The sequence below is a fragment of the Plutella xylostella genome, chromosome 22 (assembly GCF_932276165.1).
Source record: "Plutella xylostella chromosome 22, ilPluXylo3.1, whole genome shotgun sequence".
NCBI classification, from domain to species: domain Eukaryota; kingdom Metazoa; phylum Arthropoda; class Insecta; order Lepidoptera; family Plutellidae; genus Plutella; species Plutella xylostella.
In genome coordinates this window covers 53160-80617 of record NC_064002.1, presented here as the reverse complement: position 1 = coordinate 80617, position 27458 = coordinate 53160, and the positions used below count along the sequence as shown (strand labels likewise).

The window sequence follows — 27458 nt, the reverse complement described above, 5'->3', positions numbered from 1 at the left end:
AACACGCTGGAAGTCGTCTTGTGTTACATTTGTCTCCTCGTGATTTCTTCTCGTATACATACCTATCTACCAAAATGGTTGTCTTTAGTTAATATTTTCTTTTTTAGTTTAAATATTTACGAATAATGTGTAGGTACATAATACTAAAACTGAATCATAAATATTACAATCATGGCGTATAAATAAACCAACCAAGCGCGTGAAAAATGCGTGCGCGATACTTAGGTAGGGTAACGTAACGTACCTTGGGACGCTTGTACCTCGGGACATTGATTGTATTTTAAAAACCGGCTAAATAAACACATTAAAATTCTATCCTAGGTATAGTATTTTACTCGCTTGGCAAAACTAGTGAGTCTCGTGATCATACCAGCATCGAGTGTGTGTTGAAGACAATATGAAGTTTTTTGGAGTCAAAAGTAGCTTTTGTATAGTTTTTTGTGTTGCTTTATCTCATTGAGGCATGCTCAAAATAAAGACATGGATGTCACGTATAACTTTTCAGTTATTTAATTTTATGACATGGCAATTATCTGAAAGATTCCTATTAATTAAAAATAAAGATATTAAAATTTTGGTTAAATATTGCTTTTTTGTACCTTGGGACACGGTTAAATTTGTACCTTGGGACACTGTTTCCTATGGCTTTGTACTATGGAAAATGCAAACATCTAAATAACGCCTTATATCTCTGTTCTTATTAGTGCCAGAGTGAAACTAGACAGAAGAGAGATGCAGTAAATCAATAAGAACAGAGATATAAGGGGTTATTTAGAAGTTTGCATTTTCCATAGTACAAAGCTATAGGAAACAGTGTCCCAAGGTACAAACGTGTAACGTACCTTGGGTCAAAACAAGCCTTTTTGCTTTTATCTTAATTTAATAAAATCTGGCCACACTAAAGCTTTAGCACAAATACTAGTGATAATAGATTATATATCCTACCGAATAAAGAAAATTTCACATCAATATCTTAGTTGTACGCTGCGATAGCTTCATTCAAAGTTGGGGTAGTCGAAAATGTCCCTAGGTACGTTACGTTACCCTACTAATTGAGTACAATTTAACCAACAATCAGTGAATGTCAGAGCTCGCGAACCACCTTGAACCTGAAGTGGCCACCCGCGTTACTAGTTAATGATTCGTCTAGCTGTCGTGAACCAGTCGCTGCTCACTGGACATACCTAGAGTATTACCTGCCTATTGTGCCTATACTAAAATCAAATCAATTAATTACAATAATATAAGCTGTACAAGACAACACATTCAGTCACTGAAAGAACGGAGTCATGCCAACTGAAGCTTTCATTATTTCCCAAAAGTACATACCGTCCTCGGCATTCCTCCGCTACCGCTACCATACTTGTCTGTGTTTCTGCTGAAGCCTATATTTACCTAGTTATTCTTTTATGCTATGACCATGTAGGCTAGTGCCACTGTACTGCCCAACATTATCAGCTCATTACAGTCCACTTTTAAACTTGAGATTCAACCAAATTAAAAGGACATAGCCCTCACTGTACGAACGTATAAACTTATAGAATTACACATGTCACGGACGGATATAAACGTGTTCTACTGGAATATTCCCAATAGGTATGAACAGCCCACGTATGAATATCAAAATACCCACCTAGTCGCCACTGAAATCAACACTGCTTGATTCCAATGAACCCTCACAAATTGGAGTAACTTACACGAGCCAGTATAGGGCGTTCAGAGTTATTTATGTTGGTGAGGTTGAATTATTAATATCTTTTTCTCCACCAAATAATAGTTAATCCAAGGCCTCAGCTTCCAGAAAATGTCATTCAAATCCAACTCAATCTTTGTAATACTACGAGTATTTGTTTGTCCGCACAAGAAAACGCGCTGCGAGCACGCGATCCGCGCGTCTCGTCGCCTCGTCGCAGCTCAGTAGCTCAGCTTGATCATGTGAAATCAGCATACTCTTGGCCATTTCAGCTATCTACTCCACAATGGGTCGGTTCCCCCTACTCTAGAATAAGACACTTCTCCCGTTTCTAGAATGGGACATTTCACCGGGCTATTTATAGTCTCCACTCACGTGAAACCTGGCGGAGGGGATAGTAATACGAGTACTCGTAGACTGTTGAAAGTTAATTTCAGCTACTTAGAAAGAGTATTAATACACGCAGAACCACGCCAGAATTTATATCAGTGGTGGCATCAGCGGCGGAGGCAAAACCTTCACCTTGCGACCGCGTTGCCATGGCGACCACCGCCACGCGCGCCGGTCAAAGACTTACAACTTGACTTCAACACGTGGACCCATATAGGGGGCGTATGTTCGGACAATCAACTTAGTTTAAGAATACAACCCATAAGGAATGAGACAGTGATTCTCTGCAATAAAACAACAATCCGCTCTTTCCTTATTGCCGTAGAAAAATATAACTTCCTACGTTGAATTTTAGAGGAGGGAGTTTTGGTGCGCTATTCTTATAGCGTCTCGAGAAAGACTTGAGAGCTAGCATGTGTTGGGAGTGCTGTAGTCCATGCGGGTTGAACGGGCGTCGCTCGCATTGCTCGGATCGCTGGAGTCCGCAGCGGCAGCCGCCGAGGGAGCAGCGAGGGTTCACCTCCGTCACCAACTGGATAGCATGCACCTGCCTGACCAACACCAGATTTAGTTAATAATGTTTTAACTACTCACTCACCTTAAGATGACTACAATAATACGACAATCACGCACAAAGGTTCTACATAGTTCTGTTTCGAGATATGCTCTCTCTCTCTCTCTCTCTCAGCCTTCCGTAGTCCACTGTTGGACATAGGCCTCTCCTAACGATCGCCACCCCAAACGGTCACCCGCCATCTGCATCCAGCGGCTTCCCGCTACCTTCCGCAGATCATCAGACCAACGGGTTGGGGGGCGACCGACACGCCGTTTGCCGACACGGGGTCTCCACTCCAGAACCTTTCTACTCCAGCGGTCGTCGGCTCTGCGGGCTACGTGGCCAGCCCATTGCCATTTCAGCGTGCTAATCCTTTTGGCTATGTCGGTAACTTTAGTTCTCCTGCGGATTTCTTCATTACGAATCCTATCTCGCAGGGACACGCCTAACATAGCCCTTTCCATAGCACGCTGAGCAACTCTGAGCTTGTGGATAAGCCCTTTGGTGAAGCACCACGTCTCGGCTCCGTAAGTCATCACTGGCAACACGCACTGATTGAAAACTTTTGTTTTCAGACACTGAGGTATGTTTTCAGTGAAGATGTGTCGTAATTTCCCGAACGCTGCCCATCCGAGTTGGATTCTACGAGCTACCTCTTTATCGAAGTTGGATTTACCTAATCGGATCACTTGTCCTAGGTAGGGATACTGATCAACAACTTCGATGTTGACACCTCCTACAGTTACGGGCGATGATGAAACATGTTCGTTCGACATGACCTTTGTCTTGTCCATGTTCATTTTCAGCCCAACTTGTTTAGAGGCATCATTGAGGTCTGTGAGCATTTCGCCCAACTCCTCCAGCGTTTCCGCCATAATAACTATGTCATCAGCAAATCGTAGATGAGAGATATATTCGCCATTGACGTTAATGCCCAGTCTTTTCCACTCTACAAGCTTAAAAACATCTTCCAGTGCACAGGTGAACAGTTTCGGAGAAATAACATCTCCCTGTCTCACGCCCCTTTGCAACTGGATCGGTTTTGTGCTATGTTCGTGTAATCGAACTGACATTGTGGCAGCATTGTACATACATCTCAACACCTCGATATAGCGATAGTCTATATGGCACCGCTGAAGGGATTGAAGCATCGCCCAGAGCTCAATAGAATCAAAGGCTTTCTCATAGTCCACAAACGCTAGACATAAAGGTAGATTATACTCCTCGGTCTTCTGTATAACCTGCCGAAGCGTGTGTATGTGATCTATGGTACTATAGCCTTTTCGGAACCCGGCTTGTTCGGGTGGCTGGAAGTCGTCGAGTCTTTGCTCGAGACGATTCGTAATAACTCTCGAAAACAGCTTGTACACATGGCTCAGAAGTGCAATGGGTCTATAATTCTTCAATAGGGCTTTGTTGCCTTTCTTGAAGAACAAAGTCACTACACTTCTGCTCCATGCCTCCGGGCTTGTGCCTTCGAGTATGACGGAATTAAACAGCCTCCGAAGTGCTATTAAAATCGGTCTACCGCCGGCTTTCAGAAGTTCTGTCGTTATTCCATCATCTCCCGGAGCTTTGTTGTTTTTTAGCTGTTTGAGAGCTATACTAATCTCGTCTAGACTGACGTCCGGAATATCTTCGGTATAGTGTCGGGTGAGTGGCGCTCGGCTGTCGTGAGCACCGCTGGTAATAGGGTTTTGTGTTGTGGTGTATAACTGTCCGTAGAATCTCTCAATTTCTCCCAGAATTTCGGGCACTGATGAAACGGTGTTGCCAGTGTCGGTCTTCAGTTGGGTCAACAGAGTCTGCCGAACAGATCGATCTCTAGCAAAGACTTTGGAGCCCTTGTTTTGCTCTATTGCGTCTTGAATGCGCTTGCAATTGTAGCGTCTCATATCGCAACGTCTTGCTTTGGCGATCTGTCTGTTTAGACGTCTGTATTCGACCATATCAACTGAAGACTGCAACCTCATTTCTCTCCGTTCTCTTATGAGACTCAGAGACTCTCCCATCTGAGAGTTTTTGAGGTCCTCGGTTGGTTCGGGACGAAAAATATTTCGATCCTACCTCTCGGACAGTTTCCACAAACCTATTGTTTAAATCGTCAACTGTAACGCAATTCTCTAAACATATCGAGATATGCTAAGTCATATTATTTTACATATTATGTTTTAAGTCAGTAATAGTATCCCATATTATTTATTTATGTTGTTCTTTAACATCATGCAGGTATAAAAACTTGCGTGTTAATGTGTTTGTTGGTGATGCAGGCGGTAATAAACTAAGTTAATGAGATTTGTTGAAAAAGGTCGTGATAAAGTTTGTGTCGTTTTTTTTTCAACCATTACGTTACAACATGCCTTCTAATCGTATACTCGCTTTTGGAAGTACTATTTAGGTTGTATGGGGAGGCTTTTCTATTACAGTTTTGTTATCGAACCGCGGCCGGATGTGAACATCAACATAATATATGTAAAAGTGGCCAAGTCCTAGTTCCTCACTGTTACTGGAGAGGCACACTTTCTGCGACCCTGTACTGTATGTGTGTGTTTGTGTGAGTGTGTGTAAGCGCACAGTTGACGAGCTGTAGAAAATGACTTCTGGAACCGAAAAACTACTACATACAAGGATAATTACACTACCAGTATATGTAAACTTTCTGACTGAAATTCACGTGATCATCATTGTGGTTTATTCATAGTTCACTATTATTCCTCATTTGTATCTTCTTCATCCTTATTCATCAGCCTGTAGTAAGTCCACAGCCAGACGTAGGCTTCTCCCAAAGCACGCCAGTGGATGCGATCTATAGCTTTCCGCATCCAATCATTACCAGCCACCTTTAGCAAGTCGACACCCCATCTATCCGGAGGGCGTCCTACATAATGTTTGCCTGGTCTCTAGTCTCCACTCCGGAATACAAAACATTACCTGATAAATCAAAAGTAATTATCCTACTGTACATTTTCATTAAAGATATCAGATAATATGACTTTGTGACCTACTCGATCTCAATCAGAACCGTATTATAAATAATGTATGTAGATAAGTTTATCGTAACGTGTTAACATGAATAAACGCGTGTGAGTGAAGTAAACACTCCAATGAGCTTACACTTCACTAGTAGGTAGTCGGCTGAAGGACATTACTCGAATATAATGAGTGAGACTTGAGTGAGAAGCTCCTACCATGCAAAAATAACGAAGGTAATTGGATTGGTCTAATTCATAACACACAAACTGACCATTCAGTCAAACATTGATGGTTTGTTATTTGACAAGGTACAAAAGTAAATACCTACCCAGCTACTTACGAAGCTGACCGTATCACCAGTAGGCCATTGACTGCGCCACTGCAGCGATGAAAAACCCTTTCATATTTACTGAGCACGGCGTTAATTACACCACTTTCAGCCCCAACGTGTAATTTGTGTTGCTGCCTGGCGCGCCCGTGCATTGCCTTTCTTGTGTGAACTAATATTGTTTCTTGTGTACATGTATTACATAAATCACTTAAATAAAGTTAATTAATTGTGTGCCTGTTTCACAATGTCTCAATAACTTTTATCAGTTTCTTGGGATGATGTATGATGTTTAGGGATGCCTGTACCCGTATCATGAAAAACCGCAGCATATTCTATTCGATAGTCTATTCGAAAGTGCTGTCAACCTGTCAACAACAAAATGGCGGTGTATTGCGGTGTACAGATTTGCGAAAGTTTGACAGCTATCATTCCATAGGTCATTGTCAGAATAATATCATGTACTCTGTGGTCATTCTTTTCGAAACTCATTCGAAAGGTAAAAAGTGTTCGAAAGTGCTGTCAAGTTGACAATAGTCGCACTCGCATTCGATTCTATTCGTTAGTTCGAATTTTCATGATACGGGTACTGGTGTAGTGAGAACATTGAACACGTGAAGGTCACGTCACGTCTACAGTCTCGGACCTCGCTCTCTTTGTTCAAACTAAATTTCAACTTTAAAGAAAACACACCTATCGTGATTTAAAATCTTGTTTTACTTGAATTTCGTTTACCTTGAATTGCAGAACTGTGTCTTATGTTTAGTTTTTAGGGTATAATTTATTTCTTAAAGCTGCTTGAATATATTAACCCTGTTTTAATAAAAGCAAATGAAATACGTCTAGGGGTGTCGAGGGTAAACTGGACGTATATCACCGTGCCAAAGAAATGGTGAATAATAGGTTAGTGTTATTTTGAACACTCATCGTATGAAAATAGATTTGGCTACGTTAATACGCAATAATACGAGTATGAACCACCTTATTACATGGTATAATAGTCAGTGTTTTAGATTAGTTGCCACGGGCGGCGTAGCTCGCCACTTAAAACGCGTGGCGATTTCGTAGCAAAGATTATAAAATTATACAGTCTCGGCTGACGCACTTCCGTTCCTATAACCGCTTGACCGTCAAGGTCGACACATACTTATCGCTAATTATCCATAGTGTACTTAGTATAATCATATATAATATTTTTATTTATTTAATTTGAATACAATTAGGTATTGCTGCATGAAAATGCTACTAAAATAGTGTTATGGTGATTGTCTATTTAGCACAAAATAATGATTGTTTGTGCCAGGTCGGGGTCAAGAGTGGCAGCGGCAACTACCAGTACTTAATTATACTAGGTTAGAGCCGTTGTCCATCACGTGACGTCACGCGGTCACCTGCCGGCTCTCACTACAAGACGTGCCCGATTTAGGACATGGCTGTATCAATAAATAAATTAAATACTTTAGTTCCGGGGTTAAGTAGGTACGCTGTGATTTGTCGTTATTGTAATACCAAACACTTGGCACAAGAGTCTTGTGGTTCTTGTAGACAAATATCAATCAAACCGTCTTTTTAAAATAAGTTTGCGATCTTGAGTCTAATTAAGTCGGCCCCTGTAACTTCAGAGCATATTAAGTAGTTGAGGGTTTGTTTACGGTTTTTATCGTGAGTCGGTGACTACGCGTGCGCTAGCGGGCGGTGTGGCCGGCGCGGGCTGACCGCGGGCAGTGTCCGGCGCGGCGCCGCAGAGCCATGCCGCCCGAGCGCGGCGCCTTCACTGTGCTGGAGCCGGGTGGCGGGGTCGTGCCCGTGCTGGCCGTGCGCCCCGTGCCGCGCCCCGCCCCGCGCCCCGCGCCGCGCCCCGCGCCGCCGCACTCCATGCTCGACCCCAACTTCTCCCGCGCGCTCGACTTCAAGCTGCGGCGGCTGAAGCGCGAGGCCCGCATGGAGCCGTCCCCGCGCCGCGCGCCCCCCGCGGCCCCCGCGCCTCCCGCACCCGTGCAGGACGCCGACAAGCCGCGCTTCGTGACCACGGTGAAGACGGGCCGCTTCCTGCCGCCGCCGCCGCAGTACGCGACGCTGCTGGGGCTGGAGTCCCTGTACCCCGCAGATGCGCCGCGTCCCCTGTACTCGTACTCGAGCCGGCCGCAGGCGCTGGCGTCCCGCGCACGGCGCTCGCTGCCCCCCGCGGCCCCTGTGGCCCCCGCCCCCGCGCCCCCCGCAGCCCCCGCGGCCCCGGCGGTCCCCCGCGCGCGCGCCGTGCTGGCGGGGGTGCGCGCGCTGGCGGCGGCGGTGGCCGGCATGAGGCCCGAGCGCGACCAGCTCACGGACGAGTAGGTCCCTTATTCTTGTATCTGCCTTCCACTGGTTTTCTATCACCGGATGTCAGTACTTGATGATTCACGCCTGCCTTGTATACTATAGCCGCAGAGTCGCGTATCTCACTCCGAACTGATACTGAATCATATCGGCAGCCGTTATCTACTCGAGTAGGTTATTCAACGTATTGACTTTAATAATAATCATGCCACATCTATTGATTAAGAAGCAGGCGAAAATTAAATTATTTAAATTGAATGTTAAACTCAAACACTCAGAGCAATTTCATGGGATTCGAATCCACGTGTTGGTCGTGAGTACAGCGAACCACCGCCGGCGGTCCGTGTAGCTTAGCTCCGTATTAATTTCTGTCTTTAATCCTACTAATATTATAACATGAAACTTTAAGTATCGATGATTGAGAGAATGTTTCTGTTACTCTTTCACAGGAAAACCAATACGTAATATTTGACAGAATAATTATTTATTTGAGTATCGTATCAACTTTACCTTAACCTTTGCACGACTAATATTCAAAATGCATACGATGACCCACATAGGTAGATACGTTGCACTCCCTGGGCAAGAAGAATATTAAGCTGCGTGTCCTGGAACGCCATGTCCGTACTAGAAGCTACGCGTACATCCAGGGGGAACCGCTATCAGTCGTTTCATTTTCCAGGACATATCCGACAACGCGTACCAATGTACGCACTGTCCGTACGCAGCTTTATAGATCACCTACTGTGTAGGTATCACCAAAGATTGTAAATGTAAACGTTCAAGTTATTACGTTATTTTGTTTGTACATTATATTAGGTATATTCCATACAGACTGTATCCCCCTTATTTATAAAAAAAGTTATAGGATGTTTATCTATTAAACTGTTTGGTCCCTCTCTGTCAAAGAACAATAATTTGTTCTGAGTTAGAGAGGGACAAAAAAGTTCAATAGCTAAAACATCCTATAACTTTTCTATGAATAAGGGGGTGTCTTTAAATCCATTATGCCTAACTGATGGTGATTGCTTTGCTCGCACAGTTGTTATTTCCTATGGCGGTTTCTATTTATAAAAGCAAAGTTAATAAGCTGTAGTTATGAGAAATTTGAACGACATGAACATCTGGAAATGTGAACTGGCTAGTTATCAATCAAGTTGTATTTAGCTCCGCAGCGGACACGCCGGCAGCCGCGACAGTTGCAGGTGGGTACGTGGCCAGCAGGAAATAGCGACATGATACATTGCGCTTCCTCAGAGGAAATAGCAAAGGTCAACTATGCCAGAATTAATTAAGTACTTACATACATTTTATCAGTTATCATTTCAGCGCCAGGTAGAAACCTGAATCTATTATTTGTCTCCTAAACAGTCCAAGTTTTTTTATGATTTCAAATTAATTAAATTTATTAATTAATTTGATCCCAGTTACCTACCCTAATCCAAAAGTCCATCCGTGAAATCCATCATCAGCTCGTAATCGTCCTCCGCTGGACATGGGCAGCAGGAGGCCACAACACTTGTTCCTTTTTTGTAATAATAGTCTTTTTTTTCTAAACGCACTACTTTTGTTGCGGTCCTATACCTGACCGTCAGTATGACCATGAGTATGCGTTCTTGGGACGACTCCCGACCCTTTTGAAGCGAGGATGAAATGAGAGGATTGTACCTAATACTAGTGTGTGTTGTTGCAGCGGCTACGCGAACGTGATGCACGAGCGGCGCGTGGCGCGCGGCAGCACCGTCGCCGCGCACCCGCACGCCGCGGTGAGTGCCCCCGCAGTGCCCCTCCGTGCCCCCATAGTGCCCCATAGTGTCACCACTAGTACATAGAGAACACTTTCTTTGGTGCACATCCGAATAGAGGCAATCCACTGGTCCTCCGGAACAGCTTTTATTCTGTGAACTTCACTAAATCAATTTATGGTGCTAGTTCACGATTTGTGTGACCTCTTTTCAGATGTGAACCTAGGAATATCCTGTATAGTAACACGCAGTCCACGATCAGTGATTGCATTCCCCTGGAAGATGATGTGAGCAAAAATAGAAAAGGGTTCTTCCCCCCCCCCCCCCCCTTTCCTTTGTTTAGTTAGACCCTAAGCTCATCCCCCACCCTTGAGAACTTTCAATATCATCACCTAGAAATATCAAGGCATAACTGTAGCGATATTCAAAATTACAAGAATTATTTACGGTGGTGGCCCGTTTTCGGCTTTATTTTTTCCGGCTTTATTATGAAAAAACATATTTTTTTATGATTATAATCTAATAATTTATATATAAATAATGTTTCTTTCAATTTAAAATTCTCCATTTAACTGCCAACAAGCATTGAATGACACAATGCCTCTGTCAGACTCGTTGAAGTGACAAAGTACAATTAATATGAATTTTTCATTCCCTTGTGCTGTAGTCATGAAAAGAAAGGCAATTTAGTGTCCTAACTGCAGCTGAGTCAGCTGGACTGTCCAGTCTTAATACTTGTAGCATAAGAGTCATTTGGTACCAAAACTCTATACCTCACCTTCCTTATCTAGTAGTAATGGCGTGACGGCGGCGGCGCTGGTAAGGGAAAATATTTATTTTGAAAAGCAAACATTATAAACGTCAGACGTTTCCAATACGAGTCGCTCGCGGCACGAGCTGCTCCACTTCAGCCTCGTCCTCATTACTGTTGCAGGAAACTACACTCACAGCAACTTTGTAATTTGAAATTCATTTCGATTGCCGGCCGTCGTACTGACGTCGGCTCACAGCAGTCACAATCCCACACGGCCAGTTGAATTGGGTCATTTCCTATCCAAAAGTCGGGTCAAGGCACTGCGGAATGCCGGACCTTATTAGCTCTGAAGTGGTTTATTTAGCGGAAGGACTAATAGTCGCGTGGTCGCCGCGAGGGTATAATGGTGTAATCGATGGGGGCCGCAGACAGCGCCAGTCAGTCAGTGGGGCATCGATCACACACGTGACACGTCACCGCGGCCGCGGTGTCACACACGCCAGCAGGGACAGGTGATCCTGATCTCAGACAGACGATAGACACGCTACCTGAATCACAACTATGTAAGACACATAAATAAAGTTAAAAGAAGTAAAGGGTTTATAAAAGAACCTCTCCAATCGTAACTTAATTGTATTGTCTGAATTACCTCCTCAACACAAGTAAAACGTATAAGTGTAGACAATATTGGAGATGGACCGTCTCTGTAACACAAAACATAGCTACGGACTGTAAAAGATATCTATGTATACCAATCATACTCTACCACCTTACAATGGGCTAAGTAAAGCCAATTTTCATGCCTATAGTTCTAAGTAGAACAGGGAAATCGATAATAATTACTAATAACACTCGAATACTTAATTCACATACGGAATTAATAACAATTTGTCCTAAAATGCTAAACAAATATTTTTTCCTTTTTAATAAAAATATGTGTGTGGCAACAATGAACTCTGTTCCCACGGCATCAAGGACTACATTGGCGACCGATGCTGCTCATTATGCACGCTGTAATGGAACGTTTCGACGGTACATTAGCGTAGCGCCACCGGCAACAACACAACATAATGCAGTGACATTAAACTGTATTGTAAAGCGGAAATTAGTGACGGTAACATTATTTACTATTTCCTTTACGTGACACTTATTTGCTTTGGCTTACTTCAGACGTGACATCTACGATGTATCCAACCATTAATTAAACGGGACCTTATTTATAAATCACTCATAGAACAACGCGGACTCGGGTGTACCCTCTGGAAGCGTCATAGCGATCTTTCTTGATACAAAAAAGTCTGCCAATTTTTGCGGGGGGAAATTTTACCGTTTACCATGATTATGTCTCATGGGACATACCATTATGAGTTTTAATTCCCAGCAATAAGGGTTACGTGAAGTGACATTTAATAATGAACTCAGTGTCTTCATTTTTCTTGCCAATGGATGTAACAATTATCGATAAGTGTTATCGATGAATTCGAGAACATGGGTTAGAAATACTAATTTCAAATTAATTAGGTATAGTTAAATTTAATTAGGAATGATTAATAAAGTTTTTGAATGAGTACAATGCACTGAAGTTGTCGAGATGTCAGATGTTTTCAAGCCGCCCCTTCGGGCGGCCTCTGACTAGGCTTAACGACTGCTGCCGAAGCAGAAGCAGCAACCGGGACCCACGGCCGTCCCGTCCGAAGCACGGAAGCGTCCAGAAAAGAACCATTTGAAATCGGTAACTCATGCTGTACCTACCAATGGCTGACCGTGTCAGTTGTTGCTTAACCTCAGTGATCAGTTACGATTACTGAAGCAAATTCGACTACGGACGCTTCCCAACTATGACCTTTTTTGTCGATTAATACATATCTACATGCCGCCGGTACATCACTATTGCATTTTTTTGACATTGGTTGCTAGGAAACAGCTAATAACAATAAACCATGACCAAATCTGTGATCAAATCGGGAATCCAGATATTCTATGAATTGAAGCTGTCATTTTAGTATGTAAACAAATCATTTTCTATGAAACGAACGCTTTGCCAACTAGATTGAGTCTAGTGAAAATTGAGACTGCAACTAGTTTTTATAAATCGGTGGGCCTTTCTGGCCTACCACCCCGCCAGAGGGGAACGTCTGCCTATTTCGTCTCCAGACCATTCATACTCAATGTAAATCACTTCATTTTGATGATGTAGGATGGGAAGATGACGGACCAATTCAAAAGTCAACCTCGTTATCTGGCCGCTTTGTAATGCAATTTCTGAATATTATGAAACGTATGTTTTCAAACGCGCCCCCCGGCCCCGTGTGCACAGTGAGGGGCGCTCACGCAATCACGCAACAGGGCTACTCTGGTTTCATGAAATACGAAGTTTCAGAATAGGTACAGGTAACGATGACCATAGAATAACGCGGAGTCGGGCATTAAGCGTACGCTAAAACAAGAGAATTGCCCTTTTGTCCCTGATGTAAGGCATCTTTATCGATGTAGTAAACTTTTTTAATATGCCACCATTATAACATCGCCGTATTTATCGCGTATCGTGATTTATGTGTGTTGACAACAAGGCATCTTAGCAGGTTCGTGCTTCTGTCGTTAGCCTTTATTCCACCGTTTTCTAATTTCGCATTAGTAACACAACTGTTTTCCCTTCCACCAGGGTGACGGGGCGGCGACGGCGGCGGCGCGCGCGCAGGCGTCGCGGCGGCGGGCGCTGGCGCGGCGCGCGGCCGCGGCCCGCCTGCGCCCCGGCACGCCGCCGCCCGCGCCCGGCCGCCGCCACCACCCCATACAGACCGACTACTACCTCGAGGAGGTGAGTCTTATATGCCTTATCACTAGTTGTTTGTGAACATAGTATGAGAGACAAAAGGATGTTCTACCCATGTGCCTGTGCAACCCATCCACCAGATACAAATACTTACACCTTACTACAGTATGAACAAATATATCTAATATTAATCGGTGACTATGACTAGGCTAACTAGGTAATCTAATTTACTTCAACATAGATGAACATCTTATTCTTGGTGCTAGAATTTTTGAATTGGCTACGAATTAACCTTCGTAGCGACGTCGTAGCCTCGTAGCGCTACGGCTACAATCTTATGCTACGAAAGGCTACGAAGCTTGCTATCGACGATCGGCGTCCTACACACGGTATGAAAGCAGCCGGGCAGTGCCGAAAAGAAAGCCAGGAAAAAGCTAATGAAGCCCCGACCGGCGGCGGCGGTGGCAGATTCCTTGACTCAGCTAATGGAGGGGCACACGCGAGCCAATCATTTACATCAGCTTCTTTCGTTTCGATTCTGTTTTACCACCTTTAAAATAGAATCGAGTGTTCTTCACACTCACATTGACCTTGAGTATTTATGTTCGGTTCAATAACAGCTTAGAAATATAAGTAATCTCCACGATTTAGGTAGTTCGTGAAAGTGTTATAAAAAATCTTTGCGTGTCGATGATAAAATCTTTTCATACGAAATACTTATAACAAATTGAATGATTATGTTATGTAAATGGGTTTAATTATTTTGTGTTACCTATTTGACCTCTGACGAAAATTTTACCTATGTATAGTTATTTTTTATCTAACAACTAATCCTTTCGACACGCTAAGAAGAACCTATAATTAATTTTGTAAAAGACCCATCACAAATACAAAATTCTATCGATAATTTTGTATTTGTGATGGGTCATTCGACTGAACACAATCATCAATAGAAATAATTTCCCTCACAGCTATAGAATAGTATAAAGTCATTAAGGGTTGACACCAGTAGCGCGACCCGTGACCTTGAGTCCCGATATTGCGTGAGGCCTGCTCGAGCTGCTGATGACCTCCAGTTCACAGAAACATATGCGTTTTTCCGGAGATTGTGACACCCACAATACTGTGGGAGTATTACATTCGAACGATGACTGATTTCGCGGAAATAGAAAACACAACTGAAATGTTAACACACATAGGTAGGCACACATACGTAGCTGCACGGACAACTTTAGCCATATCTTTTGGCGATACATTTAGCAGTTTCCGGTTATTGGTTGATGATATTTTATAATGTACACCGTCCGTAGGTACTTATATCTCCCTAACGTATGAATGAACATTTCTATATATTTTTCAACACTTCGTTTAGATGTAAATGACGTTATTATGGAGTATCCTGAAAAAAACTGCCACTGTATGTGTGTGTGTGTGTGTTGCAGCTGTTCGACAAGGGCGTGGAGATGTCGGTGGGCGTGCAGACGGACCTGTTCCTGGACCGCCCCCCCTCCCCGCTGCACGTGCCCGCCAAGACGGGGGAGGACGCCGCCACGCAGATCTACCCCGGGGACGTACGTACTGCACCGCTACTAATTATTTTGTTTTATTATATCAATTTATAATGATGACGAACCGCACCACAACAGCCGCATGAAGTCGCATCAACACCCGCCCGCGTCGCCTATTCAACTGCATGGTGTTGTGTGTGTGACTTCATGCATCCTCGTGACGTCACAGCACGCAGGCCCGGCGATGCGGCCCGTCTCTGGGCACTCTAAGACACCCTCAATGATATCATGGATTGTTTATAAAGTTGAGTTTAGACAAGGCACAAAAGTATATGTATACATGTTCTATATATCTTATGGTATGAGACTTGATAATATCACCTAAGTGTACTGATGTGCCAGTAATATCAGCAAGTGATGACTTGCGAAAGAGGCTTTAAAGTGATTGAATTCTGTGATATGCGAGAAGGCCGCTAGTGATGATTCACATTTGTTGTAGCTTTTATATCTGTAGAACAAATGCTTTAAATGAAAAAAATCTGAACAAGAAAAAAATCACAGCTATGTATATAAAATAAACGACGTAGGTATTTCCAAAAGATGATCTTTAATATTATATACTTCTAAATCTCCGTGGTTTCGTCTCTCTAGTTGTTCGACTTCGACGTGGAAGTGGCGCCTATCCTGGAGTCGCTGGTGGGCGGCACGCTGGCGGCGGCGCTGGGCGAGGCGGCGCGCGAGGAGGAGCTGGCCGCGCTGCAGCAGCAGCGGCGCCGCTTCCGCGAGCTGCGGGACGCGGAGCGCGCCGAGCGGACGCGCCTGGCGCGCCAGGACGCGCGCTTGCACCAGGAGAAGGTACGCACCTGCCTGCTGCACCTGCCGTGTGCCTGACAATAGCTGGATGAGGAAGTTGTGGAGCTCCTACGTGGTAGAGGCCTATGTACAGCATTAGATTATTACGGGTTACAGGTAGATAATTATGAGACTTCAAACACACTCTGAAACGTAAACTTTTTAGCAGAGGTGAATGATGCAGTTTGTACGCTAATGATGGTGTGTTGTGCAGGAGGCGCGCGTGGCGGAGGCGCGCGCGGCGGGGGCGGCGGCGCGGGAGGCGCGCGCGCGGGCGGCGGCGCTGCAGCTGGTGCAGGGCAGCGTGGCCGAGCTGCTGCCCGCCGCGCTCGCCGGCCTGCGCGACCAGGGCTTCCTCGTGGACGCCGCGCACAGAGGTACCACAACGGCACTCGATCGCGACTATACCACACGACTAGCGCAACCTGGCAGTCAGCGATTGCAGAAATCTGACTGGCCAATACTTTAGCCTAGCTTAAGTGTCAAAGATTTCAGACACTGGACGATGGACATGAGGTGCAGTCTGTGGTCAGGTCCACCCAGTGGCCAGGCATTATAGGTGGACTTAACTGCTGACTATAAAAGGATCCTTTAATTTATATGAATCCTTCGTACTGCTTCTGCTACTGCACGAATTTGGGTAAAAGTACTAGTAACAGAAATAATGAAACACGTGATTGCAGGCGTGGAGGAGGAGTTCCTGCCGTGGCTCGCGGGCGAGGTGGCGCGCGAGATCCAGTCCATCATCACCAGCCGCGACGTCGTCACAGGTACCGCGCCGAACATTACCCTATACTCCCAACTCCTACGGTAAAGTCATCAGCAATACCTTCACGATCGTATCCTTCTACAATATACTGGAGGGATTATTGCGACAGAATTACACATCATCAGGTCTGACCATCGACAGCTCAACACAGTAGTGTAGTGTGTAAGTAAGACTAAATCAACTATATTATAATACCTACATGTAACCCTTACTAACACATATGTATACTCTCTCATACTTTTATACAATATACGTTTAGTTCAGCATCAACCGTTCGTCTTTCAACTCGCCTCCGACCTACCTCCTTACATGGCGACCCTCGCCATTCGAGACGGGCCTAATGCGGTCGGCTAGTAAAAATTGTTGAAGCATTAAAAATATAGTGTCTTCGTGGTATACTATCGTACATTGTGTTGTGTAAATTATATAAATGGGGAACACTGCAACTACAATGAGGCCTCCCGTAGAGGACCTAAATCGTCAAGATATCCTCACTCAAATAGGATATTCAAACAAGATAATCCAGCACAATGAAAATTTGATGGGTCACGTTGCGAAGACCAACGATTACTTGTACTGGCTGATGTTCGTGCTAGCAGTTTTGGGAGCATTTTTTCTGGCAAAGTACGTGAACGACTGCATCAACGGGAAGATCGAGCGCCGCGCGCGTGCTCACGCGCTCCAGATGAGGAGGTTGGGCCAAGCAGAAGCGGTTTGAGTGTTAAAGTTCAGTGTTACGAAAATAAATAATAATTGTGAACATAATAATATGGGCAATATAGTGATTGAAAGTTGAAAGTGATTAAACAGGAAGATTTTTTAAGGACTGTCAGATTGCGTATGTAAGTTAATTATTATACATTTAATTACGAAGGTATTACCCACCCCCATAATTATTCATCATACTTATTAATTCTTAATAATATGTAACCAGTTAGTTAATTAATACTTGTATTGGAAAATCTTATTTAATGGCATGTAACTTGAACAGAGTATATGATAAACTAAAAGATATTCGTACATATTTAATAAAGATAGGGGCAAAGCGAAGGCATGGTTCTATTTTAACGAAAAAATTAGAGGAAGCCAATATTTTGTTATCGGAATATAATACTTTAATTGACGATTTTAGCGAGGAGTGCAAGTTAGGTCAGATAAGTAAGGAGGAATTGTGTTTAATTACAAATATTTCAACGAAGTTTGAGTCTTTATTTGAGGACGTTAAGAGTTTATGTTGTGAAACTGCAATTATGGAGACTTTTAATTTAAAAACCGCTTTGACCTTATTACCCATAATGACAGATCAGGAGAATAATACGAAACAATTGATTGATGGAATTGATTATTACAACACTATTTTGTCAAAACAAGAATGTAAAACTAATTTGATACAATTTGTGCTTAAAAGTCGACTATCGCAAACGGCTAAACTTAAGATGGAGTCAAATTACACAAGTGTGTCAGCTTTGTTACTGGATATGAAAAGTCTATTATTACCGAAAAAATCAGCAACGGCAATACAGTGTAAACTCCAGAATATTAGGCAAAACGAACTATCTGTTAGTGAATACGGAAAGGAAATTACAGAACTTTTTGCGGATCTCACGGTTTCTCAAGCTGACGGAAATTCAGATCACTATGCCATATTACGGCCGTTGAACGAAAAGATGGCAATTAAACGATTTTCCGACGGTTTGAGGAACCGACGGTTAAGCACAATAATTGCTGCACGTAATTTCAGCTCACTTCAGGATGCGATACAAGCAGCTCAAGATGAAGAAGTGTCATCTTCTGGAGATATCATGGGTATGAGTAATAATAACCTACCTTCTAGGAATTACAGAGGACGCGTATTTACAAACCAGAGAGGGTACAACCGTGGGCAACCGCCGCAGCGCGGGTACATGGGCCCGCCGCGCGGACACCCGGGCCAGCAGCGCGGCCCAGGGCGCGGCCGCGGGGGCTACCAGCAGCACCGGGGAGGTGCCTACTACCAGCAGCGCTATCCAGGTAATAACTCTAATTATTTTGGCAGGCCATGGAACTATGACAATGGGAATCATGTCAATATGATGAGTGACGACTCTCATAACACACCGGAGGAACAGCGTGAGCAATCATCGGAAACAATTCAGTTTTTTCGAGAATAATGAAGTAATATTTTCTTGTAGCAGTACCCTATTTACGAACCTCGCCCTAAATGGAAAAGATTATGCATGGCTAATTGATACGGGTGCGTCATTATCGGCTATAAAATGTAAACATTTATTGGAACATAACATCGAGTTTATTAAGGAACGGTCTTGCATAAATGGTATCGGCGGCACAATACAGGCTATTGGATATGTTTTTATTCAACTAGAAATAAATGGACATTGTTTTCAACATAAGTTCTTCGTATTTGACACCATACCATGTGTCACAGCAGGAATATTAGGTAGCGACTTTTTAGAGAAGTACAGATCAATTTTAGATTACAACACCAATACGTTAACCTTAATTGGAACGGATAACATAAACATCACTATGCCGGTGTTAAGAGTTAGTCATGACTTTCATGATTATAATTATTTAATCCCAGCGCGATCGGAATCTGTTTATTTTATCAAGACAAGTATGTCTGAGGATTGTATGGTGTGTACCCAACAGATATGCGATGGAATTTATATAGCAGGTTCAATAGTTAGGCCAACTAATGGAAAAATACCCATTCAAGTTTTAAATACAACGGAAACAGAACTATCTCTACATTCATTAGAGCCAGAAATACACAAGCTAAGTGATTATTACATATTTCAATTTGGTAGCAGTGGAAATAATGCAGATAGAGTAAAAAAATTACTGCCGCAAATTAAACTAGGACATCTAAACCAAGAAGAGCAGAGAGCTATAGAAAATATATGTGCGAAATTTGCTGACATATTTCATTTGTCGGGGGATAAATTGACCGCAACGGATATTTGTCAACAATCAATTCAATTAAAACCTAACGTAGAACCGGCATTTAGCAAACCATATAGATTACCCCAAGCCCATAAGGCTGAAATCAACAGGCAAATCACTGAAATGTTAAAAGACGGAATAATTGAACCATCTCAAAGTGAGTGGTCAAGTCCGATATTACTAGTGCCGAAGAAAAATGTTAGTGATTGTAAAATAAAATGGCGACTAGTTATTGATTATAGGAAAGTTAACGAAAGAATAAAAGATGACAAATTCCCCTTACCCAACATCTCGGAAATTTTTGACTCTCTTTCGGGTGCAATTTACTACTCACATCTAGACTTATTTTCTGGGTATTATCAGATGGAACTCTCCGAAGAAAGTAGGAAATATACAGCTTTTTGTACGCCACAGTGTCAAGTCACGAAACCAAATGTAAATTCAATAAATGAAGAAAATAATGCCAATACTTGTTCAGGGCAATATCAGATGAAAAGAATGCCAATGGGGTTAAAAACCAGCCCTAATGCATTTTCGCGCATGATAAATATTGCAATGTCAGGCCTAGCATTTGACAAATGTTTTGTCTATTTAGATGACCTCATAGTTTTTGGCCGAAGTTTGGATGACCATAATAAAAATTTATTTGATGTATTTAGTCGATTGAGAAAAGTTAACCTAAAATTAAACCCACAAAAATGCGATTTTCTAATAAGAGAAATTTTATATCTTGGACATGTTATTACTGCAGATGGAATTTTACCAGACCCAAGTAAAATTAAAGTTATGGCTGAATATCCCATTCCCAAAAATTTAGACGAAGTAAAAAGATTCGTAGCTTTTAGTAATTATTACAGAAAATTCATATCAAATTTCGCAGAAATAGCCTACCCTCTTAATAAATTATGTCGAAAAGATCAACCTTTTATATGGGACACTCAATGCCAAAATTCATTTGAGAAACTTCGGAACGCACTATTGTCTCCACCTGTACTACAGTACCCTGATTTTTCAGACGCTAATGAGTTTCAATTACAAACAGATGCTTCTGGCTATGCCATAGCTGGAGTATTGTCAAACAAAAATGGTAGGCCAGTAGCGTACACAAGCAGAGGACTTAATAAAGCTGAAACAAATTATCCGACAATAGAAAAGGAATTGCTCGCGATAGTTTGGTCCATCAAGTATTTTAGACCATATCTTTTAGGCAAACATTTTAAAGTAATTACGGATCATAAACCACTTGTTTATTTGTTTAGTATGAAAGACCCTAGCAGTAGGCTAACTAAATTTCGTTTGCAGCTGGAAGAATATAATTTCACCGTAGAATATGTAAAAGGCAAGGACAATGCACCAGCAGATGCACTATCCCGTATAAGATTGACTTCAAATGAGCTGAAAGAGATGAATGAAAGCGTGATGAATGTAATGACTAGAGCACAAGCGAGAAAACTTACTATAAATAATGACGAAAATACTACTCATTACGTCCCTTCGGACTATACTGTTTCTACAGACCAACCAAGAGTAATAGGAATTAATAATAAACCGAAGGAGTCTGTGGAATTGAGTTTTATAAATGAAGAGAAACTAAATAAATTAATAAAAGACAATTTAATTACGGAAAGAAGTTATCAAAATATATTAATGTATGTACCGTCAAAGAAAGTAATTTATATAAACCCATGTTCGCATTCACAATTCACGCGAGCCGTATTTGTGAAGGAACTTGAGGAATTTTGTAAAAAATGTTCTGTTCAAGCAATATATTGTATAAAGAATAAAGAAAGTAGTATATTTATAGAAACATTGGCTAAAGAAATAAAGAAAACAAGTGAGTGGAATGGTCCACGATTATTCGTTCTGCAAGGAATTCAAAGGATTGACGATAAAGACGACCAGCGGGTTATTTTGAACGACTTCCACTTATTACCAACCAGTGGGCACGCAGGTATAAGGCGGATGTTTAATAAAATTAGGAAATACTATTATTGGCCTGGATTAGAACGCGACATAAATAACTTTGTAAGTCGTTGTGATAAGTGTCAGAGACAAAAACATTCCACTTACGTTAAAGAACCAATGACAATCACAACTACCGCGCACACCGCAATGGAAAAAATATTTTTAGATGTAGTAGGACCGCTAGATCAGGATCATAAAGGGTATAGATACATTTTAACTATGCAATGCGAATTATCAAAATTTGTTCAGGCAGTTCCACTTTTGACAAAAAGTACTTCTGAGGTAGCACAGGCTTTTGTTAACAGCTTCATATTATCTTACGGAATACCAACAGAAATCGCAACAGACAGAGGAACGGAATTCCTCTCTTCTACGATGGCTGAGGTATGTACACTTTTAAACATAACTAAGCTACAGTCAACAGCATATCACCACCAATCAATTGGCGCTTTGGAGAACTCACATAAAAATTTAGGAGCATATTTAAGAATACAAACTGACAATCACCCCGAGTCGTGGAGTAATTGGTTGCCGTTCTGGTGTTTTTCGTACAACACTTCTGTTCATACAGAAACAAAGTTTACACCTTTTGAGCTTGTTTATGGAAAAAAATGTATTTTACCTAGTAATTTGTCAAATGGTACAATAGATCCATTATATACTTGTGACGACTACCCTAAAGAACTAAAATATAGGCTTCAGGTTTCACAGAAAGAAGCTCGTGATAACCTTATATTTAGTAAAACTGTAAGGAAAAATGTATACGATAAAAATAGTAAGTCTGTAGTTTATAAGCCAAATGATTTAGTAGTAATTAAGAAAGAAAATTGTAGCAAATTTGATAGCCCATGGACGGAACCATATACTGTAATCAGAGATTTATCGCCCAATGTAGAGTTAATAAAGGATGGTAAAATATCAATAGTACATAAGAATAGGACTAAACTATATAAAAGTTAATAATTATATTTTAATCAGGGATATTACTTGTCTAAAGATTTTAATTAATAATATTCATAACATGTGTACTACAATATATAAACATAAATGTATGTGTAATAAAAAAAAAAAAGAACACATAGTATAAAGTTCTTTTTTTTTTCCCTTCCGTGGGAGGTGTAGTGTGTAAGTAAGACTAAATCAACTATATTATAATACCTACATGTAACCCTTACTAACACATATGTATACTCTCTCATACTTTTATACAATATACGTTTAGTTCAGCATCAACCGTTCGTCTTTCAACTCGCCTCCGACCTACCTCCTTACAATAACTTTCCTGGATCGTGTCATGCATTTTGCTCCCTCATTACAAACTTCATTAAAGCTTTTACAGAGGCAGTGCTCTGAGAATGAGGATAATGATATTCAGTATAAGCCTATAGGACGTCCAGAGGCTTCTAATGCGAATGTGAATGTTGTTGTTGTACAGAGATGGTGCGGGAGGTGATATCGGCGCGCGGGGCGGAGTATGCGGCTTGCGGGGCGCGGGACGCGGGGCGCGCCTCGCCGCCGGACTCCGAGACCCCGCCGCCGCTGGACCCCGAGCAGATGACAGGTCAGTAGTAGCTACTATAGCTAGTCCTCTTATGCCTCATCCAGACTCTCGCTGAGAAAACCCGATAGCACCCGAGACGCGAGAGTGTTATAAGTTTCTCGCCTTCTCGTTCTCTCGCTCAGATATTCTCCGATCGGTGTCGGTCTTTTGGCCCGAGAGAAAGGGATTTCACGGGCGAGAAAAAGAATGACTCTCAATCTTTCTCCCGCTAACTTCTCGGGCTTTAAACACAACAGTAAAGTAGCTGCACCAAAGTCGACGTCCATGCCGTGAGTGTGGATGGTTCACCGATATCGCGAGAACTTCTCGGCGTGATTCTAGATGAAGCATTATCATGGTTGTATCTATAGTAGTAGCACATTATGATCTTAGCCACCACCACATTTTCATTTATGCTCTCACATCCTAGAATAAAGACTTATTTGGAAAATACAGTAAAATTTTAAACAACAGTTAAATTATTACTAGGAAAGTGTGTAACAGGCTATCTATAAACATAATGATAATAACTTACTCTATAAAAAATGTTTTAGCACCATAAACTCTACAATTAATAAAAGTGTTCACGTTGAAAAGTATAAGCTTAAATACAATTGAGTGGAGTGGTGAAGTGCGAGTACACTTGTCACGGCACCACGCACGTGCGACCTGCGCCCGCGCACATAGAGAGAGAGAGAAGCTAATGTTTTTATTGTTAAATGAATTAGCGCCACCTCGCCACGTGCCGGGGCTGCATGCAGCATTCGCCACGGCGCTGAATGTGTCATTAGAGCGCAGTGCGATGCGCATTAACCACCACACTGCGACCGACCGCACCGCCCCATGCATGAAGCTCAATCACAAGTTATTTGTCACAGCGTCGCGAAGGATGCCGCGCCGGAGCAGTTTGATCTCTATGACGTGTAGTTAGGGGTGAGTCGGGGCCGCACCGGCCGCAGCTGTCGCCCGCGCTCGCACAATGCCGCGATGCGCCGTGACGCCGCGCCGCCGCACGTGCGCCCACATATGATTGTTATTAAGCTGACACTCATAAAGCTATTATGATATGAACAGGCTCATTGGAGTTTAAATAATATTTTTGTAACACCTCTAACATTGTGTCCATCAGCAACGAAGCTTTTAGTTTCTATATAAATAGGCTAGGACTAACCTAAATCACCTGAGACAAATTCAGAGCAATATCGATAATAGGTAGTGGTTATAAGTATATTTACTTAAAATAAATATGATGCCTTTGCACACGGCTGGCATGGCTGTTCGAGATTGGCGTATGAGCATTGTAGAAGGTTTTATCCTTGGTTAAAATAGGTAAAGTGTAATATATGTATGACGTAATGGGCTCGGTGGCGCCGGGCAACATGTTGCGCGCACCCGCCGCGCACCCGCGCATTGTCATGTGTGCAGTTATTGCACATCATTTATCATTATTTTGCTATGTTGTCTATCGACGAAGCAGTGAGATAAAAATACAACTGAATATTTCTGGGTTGCGTAAATAATTAAATCAGATAAAGAATTACAAACCAACAAAAGGTTGCCTTAACAAGCTGCGTATATTTGCTTTAATAACAATAGCAGTAATTAAACAATAGTTGCATAAAATGTAAACGCACGTGCAGAGATCCTGGCGCGATAGCCGCCCTGCAGCATTAGCCGATGAGATGGCAATTGAGTGTCGCGATACGCCGAGATGCTATCAGCCGCTGTTGATACTGCGGCGCACCACGTGCCCGCCGCCATTCGTCGATGTGCTCCAATCTGTAATCACCATCTCAGCATAAGTCCATCCCTCCACTATGGATCAGGATTTTCCGATTATGGAGTCCATTTGTTTATTAAGTGTTTCATTCGGATGTTTGGTTTTGGCTTCGTTTAATGTTAGCATTTGTTTTGGATGTAAATAACATAAAGAAGTCATAAATGATTAATGAGAAGGGAAATTCAACCACAGCCTACAAAAGAGCCTACGGCGCGGCGTAGCAGGTTGGCGGCTCGTAGCGCTACGCCGCCGCCGCCGTAGCGCCCTGTAGAAGACATCAACGCGCGCACTGCACTTACCTAGTCATTTAATAATGCTCCATCTTTAGTTGGATCGTATGTCAATGTAGTAAAGTTACAAATATTGCTGAGCTGGACTAGTAACCTGACACGGCACGGACCCCGAGTGGCCGCGGCCAGTGCACTTCCCGGTACACATTTTGGCAAAATAAATATTATCGCAGCCCTTAGTGCAGTGCACATTAGCGGGCCTTCCTGCAACATTCCACTGTGCCGCGACATTCAACTGTATTACAAATCAATAGGGCATATTTTGAAATGCACTGTATTTGACTGCGATTAAAGTTACAGAAATAATTTGCAACAATTTGTTGTATCAATTTATACAATTAAATACCGTTTAGTGGTGGCATTAAGGGTGGTATTGGCGCGCGCGCTTTGTTGACGCAGCTGCGCGCGCGTCGCCTCGAACAATACAATAATAATGTAAAGAGCTTAAATGTTTCCATTTAAAGCACTTAATGAAATCACAATGTACGGATTAACTGCAGGGTGGACTCTTAAAAAATGATATCTTATTTAGATTTAGTTGTATAGGTAGGTACTGAACATAACTAGGTACCTTAGTAACTGCATGTTTTTATTTAATTAAATAAAAATAATAATTATTACCAGTAACAAACTTCTAAGCTGGCAGCAATTATCTGCGATAGGTATGTCTATTCACGATCGCAGGCTCCATTGCAAAAACCCAATGAACTATCTATGTAGATAGAGTAGAAAATATTACAAATAACACTTAGTGTACCTAGTTCAAATAATTATCAACTTATTGTGAAATCACATTTAAACACTCGAAGGTATAATCATAGTGCTGTTGCCTGCATGTGCCTTATATAGTAGATCGCAAGTATCAAGACGGGTGCGTCGCGCTACACGCGGCGGCGCGGGGCGGTGGTACCACTTATTGTTATTTTGTAATTTTAATTCGTTAGTTTATAATAGTGTGCACAAATAGCGAGTGCGGATTATGCACCGACCGGCCGGGCGGCGGCGGCGGCGGCGGCGGCGGCGGCGGCTGCTCACTCCGCGCCGCCCACCGACGTGAGCCGGATTACGCAATTTACTTACAGATTTAGAGTAGAGGGCGTCTGCAAAGTATACCTACTGACTACTTAATGACTTTTGAGTCGTCTTTTCCATAAAATGTACCTACATACCTACTTAATTAACGATGCTTACTGTGAAGGTGAACTATGTATATAGCTCGGTAGAGTAACAAAAGTCCGGTACCTCATTTCTCTTGTTATCAACCTATCCAATAAGTATAAGTACCTATCCACGAAAAAAACTGATTGACTATTATAATTCCTAATTTTTTGTATGTTTATGTTTTCCAGTTGAAGGAGAAGAGTGACGTCGGGGACGGACGAGCAAGATGCGGTTATAGAAACGGATATAGCCTTAGTGATAGAGACCAAGCGACATGTTGCCTTATCTTAGCAATTGAAAATTTTAGCATCTAGCATTTAAATGACTTGTTGAAAATAATGAGTCAGTATGAACACGCTTCATTGTGATTAGTGCAGCGGTGGCGGGGCGCCGTGGAGCCCTGGACCTCCTCCCGAGCCCAGAGCTGACGCCTCGGTGGGTGACGCGTGATTTTATCGACTAGACGGTACCAAGGTCTCACCATAAAACCTAAACACAATAAACAGATTTTTAGCGCCGTCCTACTTGGGTTAACCTTTTTTGTGGTAATGCAGACAGTAAAATATTGCGTCCATCGTCGGCGTAGGAGGAAATACACACGCATGCACTATGAGGCGCTCGGGCGGCTGTCAGCTGGACCACATCGCCCCGCTCCTGTAGCCAGTACCTACACCTAGCGGAGTACTTACTGTAGGAAGTTCTGTAAGTACTTACCTACCGAGTACCGACGAGCAGCTTATTATGATTAGATATTTGAATCCGTCCCAGCTGGAGTCAACGTGTTACTCTTATAACGAAGAAAGGAATAATAAGAACAATAAAATTACTTGATTTGGAACTTTAGGCACCTACCGAAAATGCCAAACTGCGAAATAAACTGATCATAGTAATACTTAGTACAAACAGTTATTCCTTAATTAATAAAACATGCGAATAATAGAGGTATCTTCGTTATCAGAGTACCGTGTAGCTTTCAGCAAAAAATACAGTAAGTTTAGAAATAACTACTTATATATTTTTATAATATTCAGTGTGTCACGCAGATAAATTATTATTTAGGTAACAAAATTTACGATTGAGCAAATCATGAATATATTATTTAGTAATCAGATCATGTATCTA

At 42.4% G+C, this 27458-nt stretch overlaps 1 protein-coding gene across 2 annotated transcripts in view; it reads left to right on the top strand.

Annotated features, from left to right (window-relative positions):
* Window positions 1–27458, top strand: part of LOC119694926 (radial spoke head protein 3 homolog B) — a 28613-nt gene extending 1155 nt beyond the window's left edge. Inside the window, exons 1-9 of one of the 2 annotated variants that reach the window (XM_048628981.1) lie at window positions 7631–8270; window positions 9950–10022; window positions 13418–13573; window positions 14971–15099; window positions 15688–15891; window positions 16103–16265; window positions 16572–16658; window positions 23001–23126; window positions 26525–27458. In XM_048628981.1, coding sequence (XP_048484938.1) covers window positions 7690–8270; window positions 9950–10022; window positions 13418–13573; window positions 14971–15099; window positions 15688–15891; window positions 16103–16265; window positions 16572–16658; window positions 23001–23126; window positions 26525–26541 — 1536 coding nt within the window. In that variant the 5' untranslated portion in view covers window positions 7631–7689 and the 3' untranslated portion in view covers window positions 26542–27458. Of the gene's footprint in view, window positions 1–7630; window positions 8271–9949; window positions 10023–13417; window positions 13574–14970; window positions 15100–15687; window positions 15892–16102; window positions 16266–16571; window positions 16659–23000; window positions 23127–26524 lie in introns of those variants that run through there. The other variant, XM_048628982.1, reaches the window with a different exon arrangement.